The sequence below is a fragment of the Atractosteus spatula genome, chromosome 28 (assembly GCF_055471065.1).
Source record: "Atractosteus spatula isolate fAtrSpa1 chromosome 28, fAtrSpa1.hap1, whole genome shotgun sequence".
Classification (NCBI taxonomy): domain Eukaryota; kingdom Metazoa; phylum Chordata; class Actinopteri; order Semionotiformes; family Lepisosteidae; genus Atractosteus; species Atractosteus spatula.
This window is the reverse complement of record NC_142733.1, coordinates 9,965,855-9,990,250: the sequence shown is the minus strand read 5'-3', so window position 1 is coordinate 9,990,250 and position 24,396 is coordinate 9,965,855. Positions and strand designations below refer to the sequence as shown.

Below are 24,396 nucleotides of genomic sequence, written 5' to 3'. Positions count from 1 at the left end.
CCCTGTCACTGGCTGACTGTGACTGGTGTGTGGTGAAAGAGCACCCCCTAGGGGCCGGGTTAGGATTAGACAGCCAGGCTTTCAAGGCTCTTGGGCAAAACAGCAGCTCCTGTGATTTCCCACGTGCCTGCAGGCTAGCACCTTCCTCTGCCTCTGCCCTTCCTCACCCTGCCAGCCCTGGGGCAGGAGTCTCTGCTGTGAGCCAAGATTATAAATAATTCCTAACGATACCACATTTGGAGCATATGCCATGAAAGGTCCAAAAACATGCTAAAAAAAGAACATACTGCTTTCGGTGTGTGAAATATAGTGGTTAGCCTGGTCTGTTTACTCTGTAAAGCCTGGGCAGTATGTATATAATGTAAAAAGAAGCGTTTATTACCAGCATTCTGTACAGTAGCGACAGACTTAACAGGATCCTTGAATGTGTGTGCAGTATATCATGCTGTAGTTTAATTAAATGTAGGTCTCTCCTCTGACTTGCCCCAGTTTTCAGTGCCTCTACACGCCAGCTCATTTCCTGCTCTCAGACCTCTTTGGGAGCTGTGAGGATGTTCCCTGTGTAGTCTGTGCTGTTTGATTAAGTGGCAGTGCCTCCTCTCACACCAGGGCAGTGGCTCTCAGCCCTGGTCCAGGGTGACCCTTTGTCTGCTGTTTTAGTTCCAGCCAAGCCCTTAATCACCAGGGCTAATCACCGTGCCTGTGTCTGATCTGCTTGCTAGATTCGATTGTTTCCATACCCAGTCCTTGGTTTAAAAAATAAGCTGAAGTGCTTTATTTCCAAATACGTCAAAAGACAGAACTGTACATAGTCTCTCCTCAGCTTCCTAATAAAGGAGTTCCTCTTATTTTGGACTCACCAGCTCTTAATAGAACATTAATTGATGAACAGACACAGGTAGGCGTGACCCTGTATTGAACACGTGGGAGTGACACTGTATTCTGACACTCCTACAATGGGAGTGGTCATGTATCTGACACGCCCACAGGGTGTCTGTTTTGTCTTGTGTGTTATTCCAATTGGTTAGGCTTCAACATGCACAAATGAATGGGGGCAGCCCCAGAGCACTCGTTAGCACATGGTTGATACTACAGTACTATACTATAATTACAATTTTTTTTAACAGCAGAAAGCAAATTTAAATAAATTAGCCTGTGGTTACTTGGCTGTAGTGAAAACCAGCAAACAAGGAGGACTTCAGGACCAGGACTGAGACTCGCTGACCCAGTGTGCTACTCTCTTCTCCCTCTTCCCCTTCCCCGACAGCACCTTCGCTCCCATGTGGGATGTGTTCCGGGTGTCCTGTGACAAGCTGGCCCTGTGCCACCTGGAGCTGATGAGAAAGATGAATGATCTCATCCGCGACATCAACAAGTACGGGGAGGAACAGGTCAAAATTCACCGCAAGGTACGTCTGGCTGCTTGGAGTCCCCAGCTGTCAGTTTTGTTTTTGAACCAGTCCAGATTTCCTGCAGACTTTGCTGTGGGATTGCCTCACTTTCTAGCTGCAGAATTCTGTTTATCTACATGGTATCCTGTGCTGTTTTTCTGTTTTAGTTATATATTTATCTCCTCTCTTTTGGCTGTGCATGTGCAAGTAAACCTAAGCAAGCCTAACCTAAGGTGCACTGACTCAGCGAGGGAGATTGAAACAGGAAAAGCAACAAGAAATATGAGAAGAGGGGCTTCCCAGTGAACCAGCAGTAATAGTCTATAGATGTTGTTGCTTTGAGTCTTGGTTGTCATTGGCTGGTAACGACTAGGGCTCCCAAAGCTGTAGGACACAGTTTTGCCTGAACACCATTGGGGCTTCCTGGAGTCATCCTAGTCATGGTACCAATGAGAGACTTCCCCAGTCTACTGCAAGGCGCCGTGTCCTAAAGTATTCCAGTTTGGACTTCCAAATATAGGGAAATTAGTAGTGATTCCAAATTCCAAAAAATAATTTTGAGATGTACAGCATACAGTAGAAACTGCCAAGTTTAAATGAAAAGTTGTCCAGAGATGGATTAAAGTGCTGAATATCTTCACTCTTGAGCACACATGTTCATGGGGGGACTGTCTCTTGCCTCTCAGACGAAGGAGGAGGTGACGGGGACGCTGGAGGCCGTGCAGAACCTGCAGGTGTCCAGCAGCCACCTGCAGAAATCGAAGGAGAACTACCACAGCAAGTGCCTGGAGCTGGAGCGCCTGCGCCGAGAGGGGGCGCCGCAGAAGGAGCTGGAGAAGGTGAGGTTTTCTCCCTGGGGACAGGCGAGGGCGAGGGCGAGGGCCAGGGCGAGGGCTGACTTCCTTTCTGCTTTCTGTTCCCGGGGACTGCAGGCAGAGTCCAAGTCGAAGAAAGCCGCCGAGTCCTTCAGCACCTGCGTGGAGAAGTACAACCGGGTGGGCGGTGACTTCCAGCAGAAGATGAGCGAATCGGCACAGGTGAGGGGCGGGGTCTGCAGAGAGGAGGGTTCTGGGAGAGGAGGAAGTCACCTCGGTTTACGGCAGGGTTTAAGTCTCAAGCTTTTCACTGTTAACCAAGATTTTACTTCACAACATCACAGACATTGGTTGAAACTTTGAAAAATTGGCTAATAAACACTATTGACAGGGATGTCCTACAAGATTTACAACTAGGAGAGATCATTCTCTTGCAGGTAAATCATGAGAAATAGGTATTTGGGGGATAAGAGTGTTCTTTACTTATTGCTTTAGGTAATTAATTACCTGAATGGTATCACATTGGGATTCCTATATGACACTATATGAAACAAGCTGATGACATCCTGACCTTCTTTTAATGCCTTTTCAGTCCCTTCGAATTTCTCACAGTTTTTGGATCAGACTGTACATGCATACAGCGCCCTGGAAGTACAGTACACCACCCACCAGTTTGTGCCAGCAGCTCCACTACACAGCAGATCAGGAGAAGTGAGAAATTGCTTCACCAGCTGGAATATGCAGTACTTAAGGAATGATATATACATATACATTTTTCGAGTGAATACCTTTAATGAGAACTTTAGTGCTCCAACTCAACAGTTTTATGGGTGAAACTTATACGTCAGCAATCACTTAAAAGAAAAATACAACTAAAGTACCAATTTAAAAAGTCTGCATACACCAATTATAACCCAACAGAATGGAGCACTGGGAGAGGGTGCTACTTTTTCCAGTCACTGTATAAAAAATGCAGGCATACATTACGTGCATTAGGTGCATAAGGCACTGATGACATTATCTATTCACTAAATCACTCATTTCTCTGGTATTTACTGTATATACTCTGCAGTCCATGTTTCAAGTTTGTGCATGTCTTGTTTTGCAGCACATTTTTGAGGAAATGGCTTTGATGGTTGTTGGGGTGTTGAAGTTCTGTTGCAAGCTATGAAGAGGCCATGAACAGTCCCCATTTTTGTTTCAGCCTTTCGGTTCAGCAAGCTGGGGGAATTTGGAGGAACAGCCTCCGTGACATCAGCGAATCTGAACTAATTTCGGGTTAATACGTGATGATGCAGAATGTAGGCGTCTCCATGGTTACTCGTGTTGTTTCCCTAGAAACCATCTGGCAAAGTGAATGAATACTACTCTTAGCTATTATGAGATTTTAAATCCATTAGTGGTAAAAATTTTGTTTTTGACATGGGCTGCAGTGGTACAGATGCACCACCAGGACATCAAATGTTTATGTTCCTACATTTCCTACACCTGTGTTTGCACCTCTGCGCTTGATAAAGCCTAAGGTAACTTGATAATCAGGGACTTCATTCATTAATATTATCATTGAAATTCTGTTTATCCTTAGTGCTGTTCAGAAGACTCATAGCACTGTACAATAGGCCATAGATGAGACAGAACACAAGTGAAAAATAAATCACGTAGGAAATAGATCAAATAAGACAAAAGGTAAACCAATGTTATACATTATATTATACATTAAAATCTGTAGTAAAAAGAACAGTAAAGATGTACTTGGACAGAATAGGACAGGGGTCAGCAAATTCCAGATTGAGTTGGACTATTCATTGTTCATGCAATAAATCCTAAATGTAATCTGGAGCTGGAATATTCAGTGTCATATAAGTAAGTAGGTGAACCTCTTAATCCCTTCTGAATTTTACAGGCAGCCAAAGCATTTAACAGAGGACAGAGTTACATGTGGGTGCGGAGGAGTTTTATTTGCACATGAGCTACAGAATTCAGGACAGGCTGAAGCCGGTTTATCAAATGTAGAAACCCCAGTGGGTAATATTTTACAGTAGTTTAATATTTATTTGTTTAATAAAAGGATGTATCAATTTGCAGCTTTAGATAAAAAAGGGACCTTATTCTGTCAATATCACACAGATAGAAGAAAATGCCCTTGTCCCATGACTAACATAAATTTTGAATGTCAGCAGTGAGTAAAAATGAAAACTGTGAAATCGAAATGCTTCTGTTCAGTTTTTGGGGACAGCTTTGACTCTTAGAGTCACAGCGTTTATTCAATGTGTCCTCACAATTCTGTGTGGGAATCATTAAAACAGTGGAGTTAACAAACACATTTGAAAGCATTCATGCCTTCTGGAAGCTAGACCTGGTGCTGGGTGCAGACGCTGTTGCAAGGTATTGTGGGATTCTGCATAAGAATTGCTTTACCATGAGGAGCCCCTCCCGGTCTCCAGATCCACCAGCTGGGTGGATTTCGGAGGTGCCAGGCTGGGAAAGGGACAGCTGAGCCTTCCACTCCCAGGCTTGACGAACTGGGGTTGAGTGGAACGTGGATATGAAGGGGGCTATTGAGAGCCCTTAACTGCTGTGGAGGAGAATCCCTACAACCTGCAGAGCGCTGGTTAAGCACCTGGCCTTGTCTGGATCTGTTAAATCTTGCAAAAGAAAAGTCATGGATTTTTTTTCTTCGAAGGTGTTGAAACAAAGACGGGGACTGTGTTCTCCTTAGACTCCATGTCAGAATGGCGTTTCACCTGCTGGAACTTGACACACCGCAGCTCTGTTGCTGGCTCACAGTAATTACCCATCCTGCCTGCATAGCTATACCGATAACTGATAGCTATGAACTATCTCAGTATTGTACCACAACAGAGCCATGTCAGTACTGACACATCACTCCTGCTGGTGCTGAGGTGGGCTGCATTAATCAGAGTTTGAGAGAATCTTCTCTTAGTCTTGAAGCTCTTGCTTGGTAAGTGGTGTCAACTGCAGTGAATTGCAAAGCAATGCACTCTGTGCTTTATGGGTAATTGCACCTCTAATTGACCATAGAAGGGAGACAGCCGGATGTGTCGCGCAGTCGGCCAGTGATGTGTGCGAGTGAGACAGCAGGAGGAGGCCTTGCGGACCTGGAGTCTAGGGAGAAGAGCGCCCCCTGCCGGTGGCTCTGAGCACAGGGTTGGGGAGCTCTGATGTAGTTGGTGTTTGTGTTTTTGCTGATGTGTGTGCAGAAGTTCCAGAGCATCGAGGAGGCCCACCTGCGGCAGATGAAGCTGCTGATCAAGTCCTATTCCCACTCCATAGAGGATACCCATGTGCAAGTGGGACAGGTACCCTTCGGCTCCCATCGGCCCTTTCCCCTGCCCCGGCTCAGGTCTGCCCCCTTGTGGACGGGGGTATCCACTGCGTACTAAAGAATTGAGCAAACCCTACAACGCTTTCACATGAGCTAAACTTAATTTTATCCATAAAAAACATTTTTGGCAAAAGAACCAATGATGGCGGTCGAAATGAAAAATTCACGGCACAAACGTGTAGATATATTATAACAAAAACTCAAACTGGGTTCTGGTGAAAGGATCTTTATTCACTGTCCAGCTAACTGATGGGAAGCCCCTTGTTTCTGTAAGATGGAAGTCTGTCATTGTGTTTGTGCCAGGGCAGGGGGAACTATAAGAAGCTAAAAAACTATTTTGATTGTGATTGCGAGAAGTAGCTGGCTGGTTGTCTATGGTAGTTCCCTAGAACTACCTCAGACTGGAGATGGAATGCAATATCAGGCCTGTGTGGACCAGATCTAATTTAATTTTACAAGTGCTGTTTATGTGCATTTTTCCCGGTTTCCTCAGCACATACAGTTTTGTTTTTTAAATTATTTTAATACATTTATCACCGTCTCCAGATTGAGCACACTTCTTTGCACAGAGATGAGAACATCTGTGGCGCAGAGCCTTGAGAAAGTCACTGCTGATGGGACAGCTGTTGGAGCTGTTCTGTCTTTGAAGGGCAGAACAGTTCTCCATTTAAAGGGGAAATGTGGCCTGAAACAAGACCCAGATGCTGTCCCAAGCTGCTGTTCAAGAAACACCGACATATCCTGCGTTTCAGAAAATCCCCAGAATGCCACACTGCCAAGTCTGGGGACTGTCCGCTTGGCGTAGCTTCCTGAACCACGAGTCAAGCTCCTTCTGTGGTAGAAGAGAGCGACTGGTACCCACTCGTTCTGTGCTCAAACATTCTCAACTAAAAGCAAACAAGGAGCAGAGCTATCTTTGTCCCTGGGTGATGCGGTGAGGTTTTAGAAAACAGACGAAATGGAAACGGGCAGTGTTGAGGTCTGGGTGAGGGCCTGTGGCTCAGGGCGTGATTGTGACGATGCGCGGGCTGCCATCACATGGGCTCTGGACACGCCTCCTCTTGCGGCTTTCACCGCTCATGCTTCTGCCACCCTGACGCCAGGGCCCTGCCAGCTTCCTCGGCAATTCATGCTGGTGTTTCTCAGATTCTCCACTTACGTTTTCACAAGGCAGAAAAAGCCATATAATTCATGTGGGTGCTCCACAGGTTCCTGACAAGTAGCTTGTGCCGAGTCTTGAACGATAACAGTATTGTTCATTAGCACTTCACATGCCCGATGTTTACTTAGTTTTTTCTTCTTATCCAATCACTGAGGCCGTACACCGGCAGTGGCACAGACCCCAATTAGGAATAGGTCTGGACTACCTAATGTAAGAAAGCCTAAGTTTTGCTGACTGATCTGGATGGGCAGTGCTGGATTTGTGAGAATCGGGCACTTTGTAACTGCCTGTCAGAGGACAGCTCATACCAATTTGTGAAACCAGCACCCAGTTCAGTGCCAGTTGGCTATTCCAGATCTGTGGGAATTTAGCCATAAGGCAGAGTATTAGTTGCTAATCTCGGATACATACAAAGGTGCTTATAAAGTTAGGGTTTTTTTCCATAATTCTCTATACTAAAAGATTTACAATGAAGCAGAGTTTGGTTCACATACAAATGGGAGCAGATGGAGACCAGGGAGGACGTGGCTCCCCCTACAGTGAGGGACTCCTCTGTGAGAATATTCTGCACATTTCTCTCTCATGGACAGCGCTGAGGTTAGATCCCTCCTATGTGTTCATGTGAACCTAAGCTTTAACAAAAGAAGATCCCTAGCATTAGGAATAGATTGCTATTTACAGTGCCAATCTGGTGACCAGTTTTTATAGCAGGACACGTACTGTAAGCAAAGATGCCCTTGATCAAGGGAGCAGCGGCTGCATCACACCTGGGATTTGAACCCACAGCCTTCCAGGCTGGAATCCTGAGCCCTGACCTCTGCACCACACTGCTGCCTCAAGTCAGTTGGGACCTGCATCACATTTAGTCGGGTTACCTTGCCCGGCTTCCAGGATAGATTGAGAAAGTCGGCTAATGAAAAAGCTGAGTTCCTGGCTGATGAATGGAGGAAAGGGTTGGGCATCAATGCAGGAGCAGGACCCAATGAAAAAATGTTATGCCGTGAGGGCTGGAATGCTCTGACAATACTTCGTTTTTTTCTTTTGAATCAGATCATCAGACAGCCTACTTGTTGTTTTTAAGGTATCAAAAGAAGTCTGTTTTTGAACATATCTATACAGCTAAAACAGTAATGTTTGAAAATAAAAGGGGCGATTTAAAATCCTGGATAGCCACAGTGGGCGTGTTATCTTGATAATGCTGAGTGATTCATAGTAAAAACCATGTGCATTACAAGATGCTGGTCTCTTGGCGCAATCCATTAACTAGATCTTCAAATGCCGTTTCATTTAGCAGTTTATTCCAAACAGCTGTTTTGCACGTTGGTGTTTTTAAGAGCCGTGCTGTGGGTTTTACACTTGTTTTAAATAATGAGTGCGAATTTCCTCACATCCTCAGCTCTTACTCTTCATTCTCAATTTCCGTTGTGTTTAGGTTCATGAGGAATTCAAACAGAATGTGGAAAACATTGGGATTGAGAATCTCATCCAGAAATTCGCTGAGCAGAAAGGGACAGGCAAGGAGAGGCCAGGTACCCCCAGTTCTGCTTGCCTGACTGGTTGGGAGAAGGTTTTTTCCCGTTTGGGTGACTATAAAGCCATTTCTTTCTAGTTAATAGTATTTGACACTAACAGCACAGGGCACAGTGGTGAGCACTACAGCCTCTGAGTTCTGGATTCAATTCCAGTTTTAGTGCCTGTCTGTGTGAAGTTTGAATGTCATTTATGTGTCTGTGTGGGTTTTTTGCTGGGCACTCTGATTCCACCTTCCAAAGACTAGGTTTGACTGGCTATTCTAAACTGTGCTTGCTTTTTTATGTACATCAAAATAGCATCTTCCTTTAAACATAAAACGTCCAAGCCTGTTTCTCTGGGGGTCTTCGTTCACACCGAGTCGAGTTTCATTTCTGCAGAGTAGAGAACAGCAGGTGAGCGCCGGGGGGGGACTCCCCACAAAGAGGAACACAGGGGTGTGGGCTGGCGAAGACAGGTGGGGAGGTCTGTCTCCGGTTTCCTGTTTTGCTTACGGCTTTTGCTCTCCCTCAGCGTCTGTGGGCTTCGAGGAGTACAGCTCCGCCGCCGTGCTGGAGGTGGGGAAGAAGATCCGCAACAAGGCCTTCCGCATCCCGGGGCTGGGAAAGAGGGAGAAGGAGCCCGACTCCACGTAAGAGCAGCGCTGTCCATCGCTGCGGGGCTCTGGTCTCCATGCATACGCTCTCTGGATTTACCAGCATCAGGCACAGAAGAGGGTTGTGATATAGCAGCACACCGACTGACTAGATCTCATGCATTTTATTTAGTGAACACTTGCTGAATTAAAATAGTACACGTCGATGGAAGTGTTTCTGTAGTAAAGAGATTTTGAAAATGTATATACGATCACGTCTTAATTTCACTCACTATGTTTGTTTTTTTTTACAGGGATTCTGCTGTTACTGAAGCACCAGTAAGTACCTGTGTGAAATATATTACAGCCACACACATCTTTAACACTGTATCTGTTGAGAACTGCAGGTTTTTTCGTGCCAGGACTCTCATTTCAGACCCAAGCCTTAAATCATTAAAAACATTGCATTACTACACAGTGTTAAAGTAAAACTACAGAGCAGCATGATATTTTTTCAGCACTCCTGTGAATTAAGTGCTAAGCAGGAGTGTGTCAGCTTCAGTATCAGTGGTGGACGCGTACAAGCCTATTTGACTTTTAAATGGGAGGCTTCCAGCAGTGCCATATTTCCTAGATATCAGGGAGCTTCCTAGAGCAAAGCAACCCTCTTGAGTGTATTACTAAGTCTCTAAAACTCCCGGGTTCACAGATGTCTGCCTCTGCACACTGAGATTGCTCACAGTGCTGTGTCTTGCTCTGCAGAACTCCCCCGAGGTGGACGCAGAGGGCTTTGTGATCCGTGCGGACATCAACCAGAACGATATCCTTTCCTGGTTCCGACTGACCCCCCCCAGTCTCTGCCAGATTCCCTTTTAAAGACCCACAAAGAATCACACAGGGGCCTTATCTACTAAGTGAATTTAAAGCCATTCACCGCTCTGCACACAGTGGAACTGCAACAGATGGGGTTCAGATGGACGATGTGCTGACGCACATGGGCTGATAAATGTCTCCATTGCAGGAACAGAAGGAAATGAGCTTGCTGTGCTGCCTGTATGGTCCACAGTATTGCACCAGCTGACAACCATTTCACTGAAGTAGTATTAGATTTGCTTGATCCACCCCCTTTCATTTTGCAAATTACCTCCGAACAGTACTCATTTTCTGCCTTTCAGTGAGATCCCACAGACAGAGGAAGGTTTTGTCATCACTTATTGTTTGTATGAAATGTGATGGCTCTGGGGGTGACTTAGTGACCTAGCCTGCTTCAGGGAAGAGCCTGTGGACGCATATTCCTGCCCACATGGCTTTGAAACCACAGGTTTCTTGAGAAACTTTTAGAAATGAAACAAGGATATTTGTCATAAATTGGAGCTTAAGAACATAAGTGCTATAAATGAGCATTCTGCCCATCCAGTCTGTTTTGTAGTTGGTAGTTAATTGATTCACAGATCTTATCCAGCCGTTTCTTGAAAGAAGCTCGGATATCAGCAGAGGCAAATGTATTCCATGTAATGGAGTAACTCTTGCACACCTAATTTTCTTGTTTAACTCCTTGAATGACTAAATGAAACACCTAAGTAATCTAACTAAATTGGCACTGTAAAGGAGTGTAATAGCCATTAACACGAATGGTTTGAACAGTCCCCTGTTGATGTCTGAAGCTCATTGAGAGCAGCAGCTGCTGTCAGGGGGGGCACAATCCCAGTTAACAATTAGACTTTGAATCCAAGATGTAATTTCATCTGCTGTGTTATTGCATTGCCCATTCCATTTCCTGTCAGATGTGCTGCGTGTGATTTTCTTCATGACCTTTTACCCTTCAGACCACAAAACAATGAAGCTGCGTACAAATGCAAACAGTACCACATTCAAGTAGCCCACATCCGACGACACGCACTGCCCTCCCTTTGCGTAGTGACACACTAATGGCGTAGCTCCCGCTGTTCCTTCCGTATGTCTGGCAAACTTTGTTGTCCCATGATGCAGTCGTGTGACTGAGCCGTCTACCTTGATAAAGTGAGTTTTTCACACTCCTCCAAGTCAGAAGACAGCAAATGAGTTGGGGGAAGTATGTTAGTAATGCACTGGTTTTAGGAGAGTAATTCTTCACCTGAGCACTTGGCGTATTTGTGCTGTAAAAACTCCCAGTTCGTGACACTTATTGCAAAGTCGCTGCATCTTAGGAACAGTTAGCTGGTGCACCTGATAACTGACTATGGAGACAAATACCAGCTCCTTACGGGAACATCTCGCATTACAGGCAGCAGTTAAGGATTTAGCATCAGGAAACTGCAAGAGATAAGTGGTGTGAAGGAAGCTGATAGCTTCCTGTCGGGGGTGACAGTGTGCAGAGCGAGGCCCTTTTCCTGTCTGGCTCCGGCCTCCTTGACTCCCCCCTCCCCACATGAGAAAGAGACCAACTTCTACTCCAGTGACTCTGATTTCGACGACGACGAGCCCAAGAAGTTCCACATCCAGATCCGGCCTGTGGCCAGCGGCGGCCGGCACAGCTCTGCGGCGGCCGAGCAGGAGCTCAAGGCCACTGTGGGGGCTCTGACCCTGCCCCCGCAGAGAGGGGTACGCCGGGCCACTGCGGGCGGGGGTGGAGGGACAGGGAGTTACAGGGTCATGGGCGGGGTGCTCATACCTGACTGGTGGCTCATGGTTGGAAGAGACGCAGCGGAGCAGGAGACCTGTGCTGCAGTCATGGGCACAGAGGTGCACTGAGGTCCTGCTTGGCTTTCCCAGGCTGCCCCACACCTGCGGTCTTCTCTGTCTCGGTTTTTAAACCAATGCGCAGTATGTTGTAACTTAAGAATGAATCAACTCTGACTGCTCGGTACCGGCGGGTTGTGCACGTCACGCAGGGCCTGATGTAGACGGTCACACAGAAGCCACAGGCTTGTACCTCCAGCTGGGCAGTAGCATGAGAAAATGGGAGATGCTCGTTAGAAAATAAGCGAGAACGTAAGCACTGACTTATATAAATTTAGTTTCCACGGCGGGCTGGAACATCCACAGGTTTTCAGTCAGCTTGATCTTCTTTAGACCAATTGGCCAGCTTCTCCCAGCTCTTCAGGTGCAGCTGCTCTGAAGACCCCTGAAAAAGGACAGGACAGGACAGCCCTGCCTAAAATCATCAGTGTAGAAACACACACTCAGAGCAATTTCATTTCTACCAGTGATTTCTGATCTAACGAACATATAAAATCAAAACCTGCACACCTCGCAACTCTTGTACATACCTGGCCATTTCAGGGTTAGTTGTACAGATTAACCTGCTGAACGGATTAAAATGCCACATGTTTCAAGCCTGTAGACCAATGATTTTGCGATGACCTGTAAGAGTGTGGGTCTGGAGAAGCAGGGTGACCTCCTCCTGCAGCAGAGGGTTAAAGAGAACTGAAATATTCTGAAATATAATGATGTAATCTTAGATTTTTCATTTTCACTTACAGGTGTCTGTCAAGAGACATCTCACAAGTAAGTTTTGCTCTTTACTTCTTCATCTCAGCTGAACTGAAAGCCGGTGGATTTGTTGGGGGGGGGGTTTAGTTTCAAGCCAGTTATGTGAATCTGGGAGCTTCACGTGGAATCTTGAGTTCGTCTTGATTGGCAGCTCTAACCACTTCGAGGATGCTGAGCCCTGATCCATTCTGCAGACGGGTGAATACCGCTGACAGCTGGGCAGCCTCTGCAGAGCTGTCTGTCAGAAATTAAATTGCGTGGCCCCTAGACAACACCAGCACAGCAATAAAAAGATTGGTGGGTTGGAATATGAAGCTGTTGGGGTTGCACACATGATCCTTTTTTAAAAAAATATATATTTTCCATTGCTGAGTGGAAGAACATCAATTTTATTTTAAGGTGAATGTAGAAACCGCAAGGTAGCCAGAATACTGGCGTCCCAGTGTTATATGTTTGGTGTTTCTTATCTTGGGTTGTACGCTGCTACATAGGCAGAGGATGATAGACGTGATTCTGGCTTTGCTTTATTACTTGTGATGTTTCTTACAACCCAGGTCTGGGAAAGGCAAGTGTGATGTGGAGGGAGAGAGTGTCTAGAAAACATTGTGCAGCAGCAGGTGTTGAGTATCAGGTAATCAATTCTAATGCATCTAAGTTTCCTACTACAGGAAACTCCAGCTCTGTGACAGGAGTGCGCTCTGGAGGAGAAGGGGACAGCGCCACCCAGAGGAGTAAGCAAGGAACCACTGGTATCGGCTAACAGCACAGTATAGTGCAGTGTCCTGTTTCCAATTCTCGGCACAGAGAGGGAATTTTTCTCCACTCCAGAGAAGAGTGGTGTTTATCTGCTACCTGTTTGGCTTTCAGCTGCAAGCAATAGACAACATCACTGCTGTATTGCTGCTCCCAGGCAGCCCCTTAGTCACTTTTATAATGGTAACAAATCGACTTTACTGTTTGTAACATCCTCATATACTGCAGTTCAGCCCACTCTGCCCTTAAGTGCCATTCAGGCTTTGTTTATGTGAGCGCTGGCTGTCCGTGCTGGTGCACTGAGTACAGGTGACTCGCACTGATGGGGGAACCTTAGGGTGCCCATCTGGTTTTGGTCTTGGTGATGCTGTAATGACGCCTGTGCTGGGTGTCCTGCAATTTCTGCAAAAGCTGCCAGGGTCTCAGTACAAAAAGCAAAGCAAAAAGGCTACAAGGGTTACAATAACCTATAAAGCCAAACAGATGTCCTGTTTTAATCTTTTTTTCTTTTCTGGTTGGCAGGATGGGATTTTGGCCAGTAAGCCTGCCTTTTTAGCCTTTTTATTTTAGTCAGTTGCTAACTCCACCTACAGCAATGAATGATTTTCTTATTTTCAAACCCTTATTAAAATGGAGCCATTGGCGGTTAATACAGTAGCAGGGCAAAGGCCTCTGCAAGCTTTCTCAAGTATGAAAGTCGATTTTGTCCATTAATACTACTTCAGTGTGTGGCCAGTGCATCATTTATCCATCATTGAGGATCAATAAAAGCTGAAAGCTTGGAGCTCTTTTTACTGTGCAGACCTAACTTGTGTGTCGTATAACAAGAAAGTTTACTATGGTTATTTCTCATCTACATTTTTTAGAATGTCAGGAGCAGTACTTGATGCGGAAAAAGACAAGAAACTGTTCAAATTAAGCTATTTTTTGTTTTGTCCTAGACAATGAACAAGACAGATTGCGAAGGTGTACTACATCCAGCCCTGAGCACAGCAGGTAAACAGCTGGCCTCTATTCTTCAGACTAGCGCAGCAGATTTTAGTATATTAAAAAGGGTCTTTATTCCTTTTTCCTCTTTGGAATCAAAAACCTCATTTTAGAGCCTCGTTCTGCATGGTTTCATTCTCCTAGCTCATATCCACCAGAGGAACAGCAAATCTGTCCACTATTGTCAGTGGTTTCCTACCACTATTGCTAACAATAATGGTAATGGAGTATGGAGGAGGTGGCGTGGTGGAGCAGGGGTCAGCATTGCTTGTCAAGCAAGACACCATCTAAAGTTTGTTTTTTCAGTACCCCACCACTGATTACAACTGTATGACAAGAAGATGTGAGTTGAGTGGAAAGCTCGCTGGCTAAAACGTCAGACTAAATCAACATTTCCAAGTCCCAGCCTAAAAGGAAATGATTGTGTGGTTATTATTGCCTGAAAATGTAATGAGCTGCTTAATCAGAATAGCATTTAAACTTTTAAAGATATTTGAAATTTTAGCAAAACTTTTTGAGATGAGTGTGGAGTAGTGTAGCGGTACTGTCGCGTGTGACTGGTGGCCATAGTGTGGCAGTGGTAGCTGTGTGGTGCACAGCTTGTGCTTTTGATACTGACTCTTACATCTTCCAGGGCCTGGAGATGTGTGAGTCACAGCTAGCTTATGACTTAGAAAACAGCCTACATGTCCTTCCTAAGTTTTCATTCAGATCTAGGTTAGACCTAACTCGGCAAAGTCTAGGAGATGCTGTGTCTGAAGGTAAAACGGTAGTGTGAAGTATTCAGTTATGAAAAGTTCAGAATGAATGTTGAGGAGAAAGCCAGAAAATTGGGTGCATCTATCACCTTCTCTAGGGTGTAAATACAGGGTTTCAGTCTCCTTTCATCATGTTCCTGTTCATGCCAATCCCACCGCCACCACCAGTGTAAAACCCTTCTGGCTCATGTTTACAGGGGGTTCCGACTGCTTTGTCCACATCCCCGGGCTCCAGCCAAGTAGCATAAAGCCATTTTCTGACCTTTAAATATTATTTAGATTGTGACATTCCCTTCTGTATATTGTTTTCCAGGATCAGTTCTACAGTCCCGGGCTCAGAGACACTGTTCGGTCCACCCCTAGACTCTGCTTTCAAACCCAACACCTTTGCAGGTACGTAAGGTGCTGGAATGCAGACAACTCCCGGTTCCTTTATCCCTTTTGTTTTAAAAGAGAGCATTTCTTTTTTTTTCCAATGAACATCTCAAAAAGTATAGAGTTGAAAATTGGAGTATGTTGCTAGAGAGTACCTGTTCCTTTTGATTTGTTAGCATAGGAACTGTTCAGCTCTGTGTTCCTCAATGCAGTGGTTGTGGGAGCAATGCTGACTAGTACCTGCCAGGACCTTACAGACAGAGCCAGAGAGCTGCAGCTACTGTATAATGGATGAATTCAGTATTTCTTTCTGCCATTGCTTTATTGTAGCCTGAACGGCCTACTAATAAGAAATAAAATAGGGAGCTTTTGCCTGCTATTAGTTGAGGTAAAGGTTGAGGAACGCTGGTTGAATGCAGTTTGTTTAATGGATAAATTATTTCACCCTTGCTCAACAATTGATTTTAAACGTATGGAGATTAATTTTCATTGTTTTGCAAGGTTTGCAGAAGATCCCATTTCCTTACGGGGTAGTCTAATGAGACTCTCCTCCTCTACAGATGCTGCCTTTTCCTCCGATTCCTCCTCTCCTGAGAATGTGGAGGACTCTGGTCTGGACTCCCCTTCCCATCCACCCCTGGGGCCGTCCCCGGAGCCCTGCGCCTGGGCGGCCTGGCCGGGGGCGTCGCACAGCAAGGAGCTGGGGCTGGCGGGCGACCCCTTCCTGGCCGCCTTCCGCGACCCCTCCCCCGGCCGCCCCCCCGCACCCTCCCGCAGCCCCGAGGAGCCCCCCCTGCCGAGCTTCGCCCCGGCGTTCGGCCACCCGTCCTGCTCGGGGCGGGAGCCCTCTCTGTGGGCCGGCCCGCAGGGCTGCAAGCACATCCCGCCCGAGGACCCCTTCCTGGTGGCCATCGAGAGGACTCTCGACGAGCCCTGGGACCCCCCTCCTCGGCCGTCTTGGGACGGGGGACCCCTCGAGGGCCGCGCGGACGCCCCCAGCGATGCCAAGGCCCCCGCCCCGCCTCAGGGCAAGGTCCCGAAGGAGCGGGGGGCCCCCAGCCTGGACTCCCCCGAAGACCCCTTCTCCATCACCATGGTCGGCAGCCCCACGCACCGGTCCTCCCTGGCCGGCCAGCAGCCCTGCAAGCCCACGGGCCCCGCGGCCCGGCCCGGCCGGAAGGAGCTGGTGCGCTGGAACTCGGTGCACAACCCCTTCGCGGAGCGGGAGAGGGACCGGGACCGGGAGCGGGAGAGGGACGGCGGCAGGAAGAAGCGCACGCCCGAGCCGGAGTCCTGGAGGAACGGCCTTCCTCTGACGCGGCACACGGGCCCCCAGGAGGACCTGTGTTACCCCTCCGCGGGAGATTCGGGGCTCTCGGAGAAGGAGCAGGCCTGCTACAACCTGAACAGGCAGGCCTCTCGCAGCACAGGTAGCCGTTTCAAAACATCGTGCTAGCTGTCCTGGTCAGACAGCGGTGTGATGAGAGCTGTGCTCTTCAGGTGCATACAGACGCCACTGCTGGCCAGCAGCAGTACACGCCACTGTCCACTAGAGGGAGCACTGGGGACATGGAGGCTGTAGAATGTAGCGCACTGCAGCGAGGAGTGTCTCCTCTGGCAGCAGTCGAGGAAATTTATTGAATTTCACCTCATTCACTTCAGGTTGTGTTGTGCTTGCAGAACTTGAGGGAAGGGAATATACTGAACATTTCCTTAATAGGATGTGGGTATTGCATTATAACTTTCATGGTTAAAATTGTAAATTTTAGTCTTAGCAATTTTACATTAATGTAATTTAACATTTGTTAAATTTTAACCACAAAATCCGCTCATATAAAATAGCGCCATGTTTCACAGGCAGGGGGATGAGCTGTCGGCTTCACCTTTAGCTGTGGGATGCGGCATTCCCTCTGAGTCACTTCTGACAGTGTTGTAGCTTGTCACAGCCTAGACCCATCCTCACCGACTCGCTCTTCTGACTTCAAGACCACCTGTCGGAGCACACAGGAAATGATCCAGACGGGGCTTGTTCAAGGCCCGTATTAGAGTGTCCGTCCAGCCATCTTCTAACTGCAGGCTAATAGGATACACGCTGGACAGGACACCTGTCCATCAGAGGGCACACACACAGACACGCACACACGCACACCAGGGCCAGTATTCCCACAAGCCAGTTACCCTAGCAGCAAGACTGGACTGTGGGAGGAAACTGGAGCACATGGTCGAAACACATGCAGACACGGAGAGAACCTACAGACCACACAGAAAGCGCCCCAGGAATTGAGCCCAGGGCGCAATGTTTACCACTGCGCCATCATGTCTCCTGCATCAGGATATATCTGTTGGTATTTGTCTCTGTCCCCCAGGAACGCCGCCGCCTTCCCGACGGGACATTTCCGAGGTGCTGGTGGTGGCGCCCCCCCGGCCCTCCCGGTCCAGGAGAGCTGCTGGGGGCCGGCTGACCGGCAGTGAGCGGGTGAGGCCAGCCTCAGGAGTGCCGTCCAGCCTGATCCAGAGTTCGGCCAAGTTTCCTTTCAACAACTTTGTAGATTTTAACTCTGCAGTGGTGATCACAAAACAATTGGTTTTAAAAGTATGCAAATTAATTTTCATTGTTCTGCAAGGTTTGCAGAAGATCCCATTTCCTTTTTAAAACGTACAGATTTCATTTCTTAAAATTCCAGTGGCTTAAGACCCCACTTATGACTACAGCTCCTGCGCTGCACTGTGGAGAACAAAGACCTTAGACGCGCCCCTCTGACATGACCACCGGTCCCACCCAGTCTCTGTCTGGGTCTCTCTAAGATCCACAGGCGCTACAGGAGAGCGAGCTCTGATTGGAGGAGCGGGGTGGTTCTCGGTGATGTCAGTGCAAGCCTACAGGTGCCTAACCAATCACAGGAGCCGCTGTTTCTCTGATCACCGAGAGCACCCTGGCCAGCTTGAGGCTCACATGAACCTGCCAGCTGTACTCTGCTACTGGGAAAATCCCAGTCCCAATCAGCAGCTCAGCAGCCAGAAGAGATAAACAAGTAGAGTTAAATCCATGCTGAAAGGCAGAAACTTTTTAGCTTTTTAACTTTTTTTTAGTCTTTTTTTAATATAGTTATTGTGAAGAATAGGAGAAGGGAGAGGAGGTAATGCCAGAGGAGGTGAAAGGTCAGAGCTGACTTGTTTAGCCCAGTGTTGCCAATGTTAAAGTCACTGCCATGTCTCACCACAGAGAATGTGTCCATAAAACGCTTGAGCAGATCTGGTCTGTAAAATGCGAGATTCTAGCGCGTCTCATAGTCGAGACCAGCAGACTTTTCTTTGAAGATGGACACCTCTGTCTCACTGGGTTTGGTCAAGCAAGGGGCGCACCTCAGGAGCTCAGTCTGCCCTGAAAATTTGGGTCTACATCTCCAACAATGTGCCAGTTACAGCCCTTTGGATTCAAAATCATCCTTGGTTCAAGACATTTAGGTTTGTAATTGGCACGAAGAAAGTAGCTGACGATAATTGTTAAGAGTTAATTATCTGGTATTGATCTTTTGGAAAAATAATTCCATGTTCTGAAGCAGAGAAGGGTTGTATTTCTTGAAAAAAGAAGATTATGGGGGACTTGATACAAGTATTCAGAGTCCTCAAAGGCTTATTTCCAAGTCTGGAACAAGCTGCCCAGCCATGCTGTTCTGAAGCCCTGGCTTCTATCACTGTCTGGGTGAGATCTTTTGATCAATTAGGTGCTAATTACGCAACGGTATAGACAGGCCAAATGGCCTCTTCTCAGTTGTAACTGTTCTTATCGTGCCTCATTGTTCACAGTTAAAGGCGAAAGTACAGGTCTTCGAGCTGCCTTTTCTCAGTTTGCACATATCTGGAAAGTGGGGCGTTCTCCTGCAGGCTGGTTCGAGCCGGTGGGGAGCCCTCTGGGGTCTGAGCTCTGAGAGCAGGTCAGACAGGACAGCGTGGGAGAACCGCTCCTTGGAGCTCCGTTGAAACACCGCCTCCGAGGCAGAGCCGTTTCGCCCCCACTCAGCGGCCTGGTGTCGGGTTGAGAAGGATCTAGGTGGCGAAGCGAAGCTGTGAGAGGTGGAAACGCCTGTGGGAGCCTGGCAGGTGGTGTTTGAGCGGTGTAGCTTCAGTGCCCGTGGCGCTCTTGTGTTTTTACTTCTCTTTTTACAGCCTCTTCGCACACAGGCTGGGTGATGGAAGGGACTGTGCACAGTTACAGAGCAGGCTGGCAGAGGCTGGTTTCAGACGTACTGGTTTCTGATGGTGCCACCCTGGGATCCCCCTGTCTAACGTGGGTGCCTGTGTGTTTCAGTCCAGGTCCGTGTGCTCGTCTCCACTCCCGGGGCCCAGCCCCCCCTTGACCTCCTCCTCCTCTTCGAGCCCCAGCGACTGGGGGGGGCACACCCCCACCCCCCGCCCCGCCAGCCCCAGCCGAGGTAGGTCCCGCCCCTCGCAGGCCGCCAGGCCGTCTGAGGGCTGTTTGCGTGATTGTCCACTGCAAGAATAATACTTGTGTCTTCGTTGTAAGTCCTTATTTGTTCCAATCCGTAATGTCTTGTAATAAAATCTAATAAAACAAATGTAAAAAACTGTAAAAAAAAAACATGAAAGGAATTTCTGCGGTAACAGATTGAGGCACAGAAATTGGGAGGAGGAACCAGAAAGGGGGAAAGCAGGGGTCAAGACTCGGGAAAATGGACCGAGCGAAGTGCTGTCACTTCTTGGAGGAAAAGCTGCTCCTGTGCAAAAGACCAGAAACTGGGACAAAACCTCAGCTTTCAGTGGCACACGGACTCAAAGCATGAGGCCAAAGCTACGCTGGCATTGCTTTAGGAGGACAAATTTGAATGTTCTTGAGTGGGTCAAAGTCGAGACAAGTCCTGACGTGAATCTGATCGGGCGTACTGCATGTTGCGAGTCTTGACCATCGTTGTCCCTCGGCGACCCCCAGCCAACATGACAGAGCTTGAGCAAGATTACTTACATTCTTGCACCCATGAACGTTTGCAGTTTGATCGTTCAAGCTGTGACTAAAAATGCTCACTTTAAAAAAAGCGTAGCCGTTTGTAACTCAGCAGCGCGGGTCAGGGCCGCTGGCAGCAGGGGAATACTCCTGCGGGGTGGTGCATGCAGCTCCTCACTCCTTCTCCGTAGCTCCTCGATCTCAGAATTGCTGCTCCCAGCGGCCCCCTGTGACCTGCCTCTGTTTCCCTGGGCAGGTCTCTCACGCGGCCCCAGCCCCATCTCCCTCAGCACCCAGGAGGCCTGGCCCGTGGCAGCAGCCATCACCGAGTACATCAATGCCTACTTCAAAGGAGGAGAGCACAACCGGTGAGGGGCGGTAACGGGGGGACCACAGGGGGGCCCCGATTCCCCTTTGCAGAGCATTGGGGTGACATGCAGGCATTTTAAAGAACAGCAACCTGCAACCAGGGCTTTCAGGTGCAATGTTGTAAAATATAAAAATCAGGTTACTAAGAGGTTACTTAATTCAAAAGTACTTTTTTTTTGAAGTTGAAGAATGTAGATTACTTGTACTGCCCAGCATTGCGGGGGGTGGGTCATTGGTGAAGAAGGTTGTCGCTCTGTATTGAGAGCCTTGACTGGCCTTGTGAAAGTTACAGAGGCTTGAAAACCATCAGCAGGGTCATGTGGTCACAAGGTGCAGTAGCTTAGCGGCTCTTAGAAAGCTCAGCCTTGCCCTGTGTCCACCTCCAACCCCTCGGCACCATACCTCTCTACTTTTCTCTAGTTATTCTTCTCTTGCTTTATTGGCTCATATACCCTTACAAAGCTTTAATTTTCTAGCAGATCCAAGATTTCAGGGCATCTTTTACTATACCTGCAAGCAACCTTTTGAGAAACATCAATGGGAAAGGACTCCTGAACTGATTATAAATGGGGTTTGTAGGGAGTTTGATTCGGACCAAGTGCTGTTTTTCACACCATGCGTGTGTGCGTGTGTCCACAGCTGTTTGGTGAAGATCACTGGAGACCTCACCATGTCCTTCCCCGCTGGCATCACGCGTGTCTTCACAGCCAATCCCAATGCACCTGTCCTCAGTTTCCGATTGGTCAACATTGCACGAGTGGACCACTTCCTGCCCAATCAAAAACTTCTATACAGGTGGGTGTGAGGGAGGAATTACAGAGCATCGTGGGATAGTCAGATAACTCTCGTGACACTGACTGTACACAGAGCAGGGTACAGGGTGTGATAGCTGGGGGTTTGGGAGTCGGGTGTTGGCCTTTTTCCAACAGCATGACAATTCAATGTACTGTATCGCAAGTGTGCACAGTATCATGTTGAAGATGCTATTGTCTGCTACCGCCTACTTCCTTCCTCTTGAGAAAAGCTTTCTCCTTTTTGCTGTTTGACGTCCCATGTTGTCACATAGTTGTCAGGTTTAGTGTGAGGTTTAACAATGTTTTTACTCCTGTCTGGAGAGATGTTATTATGATGTTCCAAAAAGTTAAAGTTTGGTATATTTTATAAGTTTTTTAAAACCAACTTTTTTTTTAAGATCTAATCGTAAATGTTAGCTGGCATATTTGGTTTGTTCTATAGGGAGTCTGAGCAGTGTTTGAAACTGTTTATTCTGACACAGACTGTACACAGAGAGGAGTAGTGTATAAAAGCTAGGAGTTTGGAGTAGAATGTTTCATGCTGTTAGAAAATGCCAAAGAATCAGTGTATCACCGCTGTTAGAGTATAAGATATTAACAAAGATGCTGTAAACTGGTTTGCCTGCTGTTACCATTGTTCTGGAGTCTCATTATTTTCTTCCTAGTGACCCATCCCAGAGCGATCCGGAAACCAGGGATTTCTGGTTCAACATGCAGGCTCTCCAACTCCACCTGCAGAGAGAGGCTGAACTCAACCCCCAGGCCTCATACTACAACGTAGGCCTCCTCAAATACCAGGTGACAGAGCACCTCAAGACCGCCGTGCTGGCGCCTACACCCGTTTCTCTCTAAAAACACTTCATTTTCTTAATGTCTTGTTAATTAACGTAGGACCTCTAGATATATTGCACAATGTGGTTACATAAACCACTGTTTTTGTTTTTTTTTAATACCTTAGTAAAATGACAGTATTTTTCCTACCGGATCTGGAAAGTTCTGCGTCGTGATTCTTTCTCGTTGAACGCTGGTCCCCCAGGTCTCGTCCCAGGACCCCGGCTGCGCCCCGCTGCTGCTGTCGGCGGAGTGCCAGCGCAGTGGCACCGTCACCCGCGTCTCGCTGGACTACCACTGCTGCCCGGCCACCGCCCCCGCCTCCCAGCTGAGCGGCGTGCAGGTGGTGCTGCCCCTGGAGGAGACGGCCAGCGACGTGCAGTGCCAGCCCCCCGGAGTGTGGTGAGTGCAGGCGCAGGGCTGGGGCTCCCGTCGCGACGATGGGCCGGCCTGGGGGTTACTGGTTCACGCGTTAAACGGCCTGGTTGAAGACGTTCGTCTTCCGATGTTTTCCAGTGGGGGAAGAGTGCCACGCTCTTGGGATCAGTCAGGAAATGAGTCCTTTCATGCAGTTAATCAGTTTCCCCACCCAGATCCCTCAGGCACCAGTGGGTCTGCTGGTTTCACTCCAGCTGTGCCAGGAGTTACCCGAGATCGCTGCCAGAGCTTGCTTTGCTGAAACCTTGGGTACAGTGATTTCTGCACTCGGCCCTGATTTTCAGAAACATCTGCCTTCCCTTAGCTTTGGTACAGAAAACGTGAAGCCACCTTTGAAACTTCTAAAATGTGCCCCACACAGAAAATCGAAATCGAGGTGTGATTAAGTACTCGGCTGGAGCTGATTCTCCCAGAGCCGGAGCTGGAAACTGCCGATCTGAGAGTCGCACATGGTTGCGCTGAGCAGCAGCTAGGATTGAGCATGACGGGGGTAGAGAGTGTGTGGGACAAACTGCCTCAGGAAGCCCCTGGAGGAGATCACTGGGCCATTACTACAGGCATTCAGATGAGTTAGATGTGTCATCTGGCTCCTCTCCTACATAACGTTTCATATAGCAGTTATTTTTACTTGACTTCCGTGAAGAGCTGTTTGAAAACTGATCTTGATCGGGACAGATGAAGTTTATTTTATGAGGGGCATTTAAAAGCAATCACCTGAAAGCAATGACATAAAACAAATTCTCTTAATGGAGGTGTATCCTCCAGATTAAGTGCACAGGGTTGACTTTTTCATCGCCCACAATCTCTGCATTAATCCAGTGCAGTTGTTGTTCAGTCTGGCAGCTGATGATGCATCGTGTTTCCTGCTCTGAGGCACTAGTGCCCTGCGGGCCAGGGAAGAGGGCCTGGATGTGACTCCAGCTCGCACACACTGACGGATCTCTCTCTTCTCCAGGAATGCGGATGAGCACCGGTTGTTATGGAAACTGCCCAATATCTCCCCCACAGCCGATAGCAAAGGTAATCAGCCTCATCTCTCTTCAAATAAATAAACAGGGCTCAGTCGCTGTTTTTTTAGATTTTCTGCGGCTGTGTAAAATACCAGCATTAGCATATAAAAGGCTAAGCTGACGCGGTGAGGGGGGTGAGGGGGCCTCTTGGTGTGGTGCAGCTGACGGAGATTCAGAGCGAATTTCTCCCCGAAGAGACTGGCTGCCACTCAAGCTCCTGAAGCAGGAAGATCTTGAGCTGCTCTCAAGCTAATGCACACACATGCGCCGCCTCTCCTCCTCCACCACAGCCTGCCTGCCGAGAGCCTCCCCGCGGGCGCTAGTAGCTCTATTCCAAAAGCTGGGGAGCAGGAGGTAAAGGGTGTCTGGTGGAGCTCCCTCTGCAGGAAGAAAGAGGTTTTTTTAGCTACATACCTCAGTTTCAGCACAAATCTGAAGTTGCGGGGGGTGTCATTTTGTCTGTCCTGGGTAGAAATGGCTGCCCTTTGGCAACGGGGGAGTGTGTGGCGGTGTTGGCTCGTTCTCACTGCTTCTCTCTCTCTCTCAGGCTCGGGCACGCTGTGTGCCAGCTGGCAGTGCCTGCAGGGGTCCAGGGCTTCCCCGCCAAACATTGGGGTACAGTTCTTGGGCTCCGGGGCCTCCCTGTCTGGGCTGGACATCGAGCTGGTGGGCAGCCGCTACCGGATGTCGCTGGTGAAGAAGAGGTTCGCTACAGGTAGGGTCTCCTGTACCGGGCGCCCACATGTGCAGTGTAGCCTCCTCGTTCGACCAATTGCTTAACTGAACTTAGAAATGCTCCCAGCTATTAGAAGTAGGTAATTTAGAAACATTA

General features: G+C 48.0%; 1 protein-coding gene across 1 annotated transcript in view; it reads left to right on the top strand.

Moving 5' to 3' along the window:
- Positions 1-24,396, top strand: part of fcho1 (FCH and mu domain containing endocytic adaptor 1) — a 57,929-nt gene that overhangs the window by 32,378 nt on the left and 1,155 nt on the right. The window contains exons 7-28 of the mRNA XM_088907391.1: positions 1,268-1,409; positions 2,078-2,230; positions 2,324-2,428; positions 5,428-5,526; positions 8,147-8,243; positions 8,758-8,875; positions 9,133-9,157; positions 9,581-9,640; positions 11,228-11,398; positions 12,280-12,304; positions 12,958-13,020; positions 13,984-14,038; positions 15,101-15,180; positions 15,723-16,592; positions 17,529-17,638; positions 19,472-19,595; positions 20,379-20,490; positions 21,131-21,286; positions 21,951-22,083; positions 22,322-22,518; positions 23,510-23,574; positions 24,112-24,279. Coding sequence (XP_088763517.1) covers positions 1,268-1,409; positions 2,078-2,230; positions 2,324-2,428; positions 5,428-5,526; positions 8,147-8,243; positions 8,758-8,875; positions 9,133-9,157; positions 9,581-9,640; positions 11,228-11,398; positions 12,280-12,304; positions 12,958-13,020; positions 13,984-14,038; positions 15,101-15,180; positions 15,723-16,592; positions 17,529-17,638; positions 19,472-19,595; positions 20,379-20,490; positions 21,131-21,286; positions 21,951-22,083; positions 22,322-22,518; positions 23,510-23,574; positions 24,112-24,279 — 3,128 coding nt within the window. The remainder of the gene's footprint in view (positions 1-1,267; positions 1,410-2,077; positions 2,231-2,323; positions 2,429-5,427; positions 5,527-8,146; positions 8,244-8,757; positions 8,876-9,132; positions 9,158-9,580; positions 9,641-11,227; positions 11,399-12,279; positions 12,305-12,957; positions 13,021-13,983; positions 14,039-15,100; positions 15,181-15,722; positions 16,593-17,528; positions 17,639-19,471; positions 19,596-20,378; positions 20,491-21,130; positions 21,287-21,950; positions 22,084-22,321; positions 22,519-23,509; positions 23,575-24,111; positions 24,280-24,396) is intronic.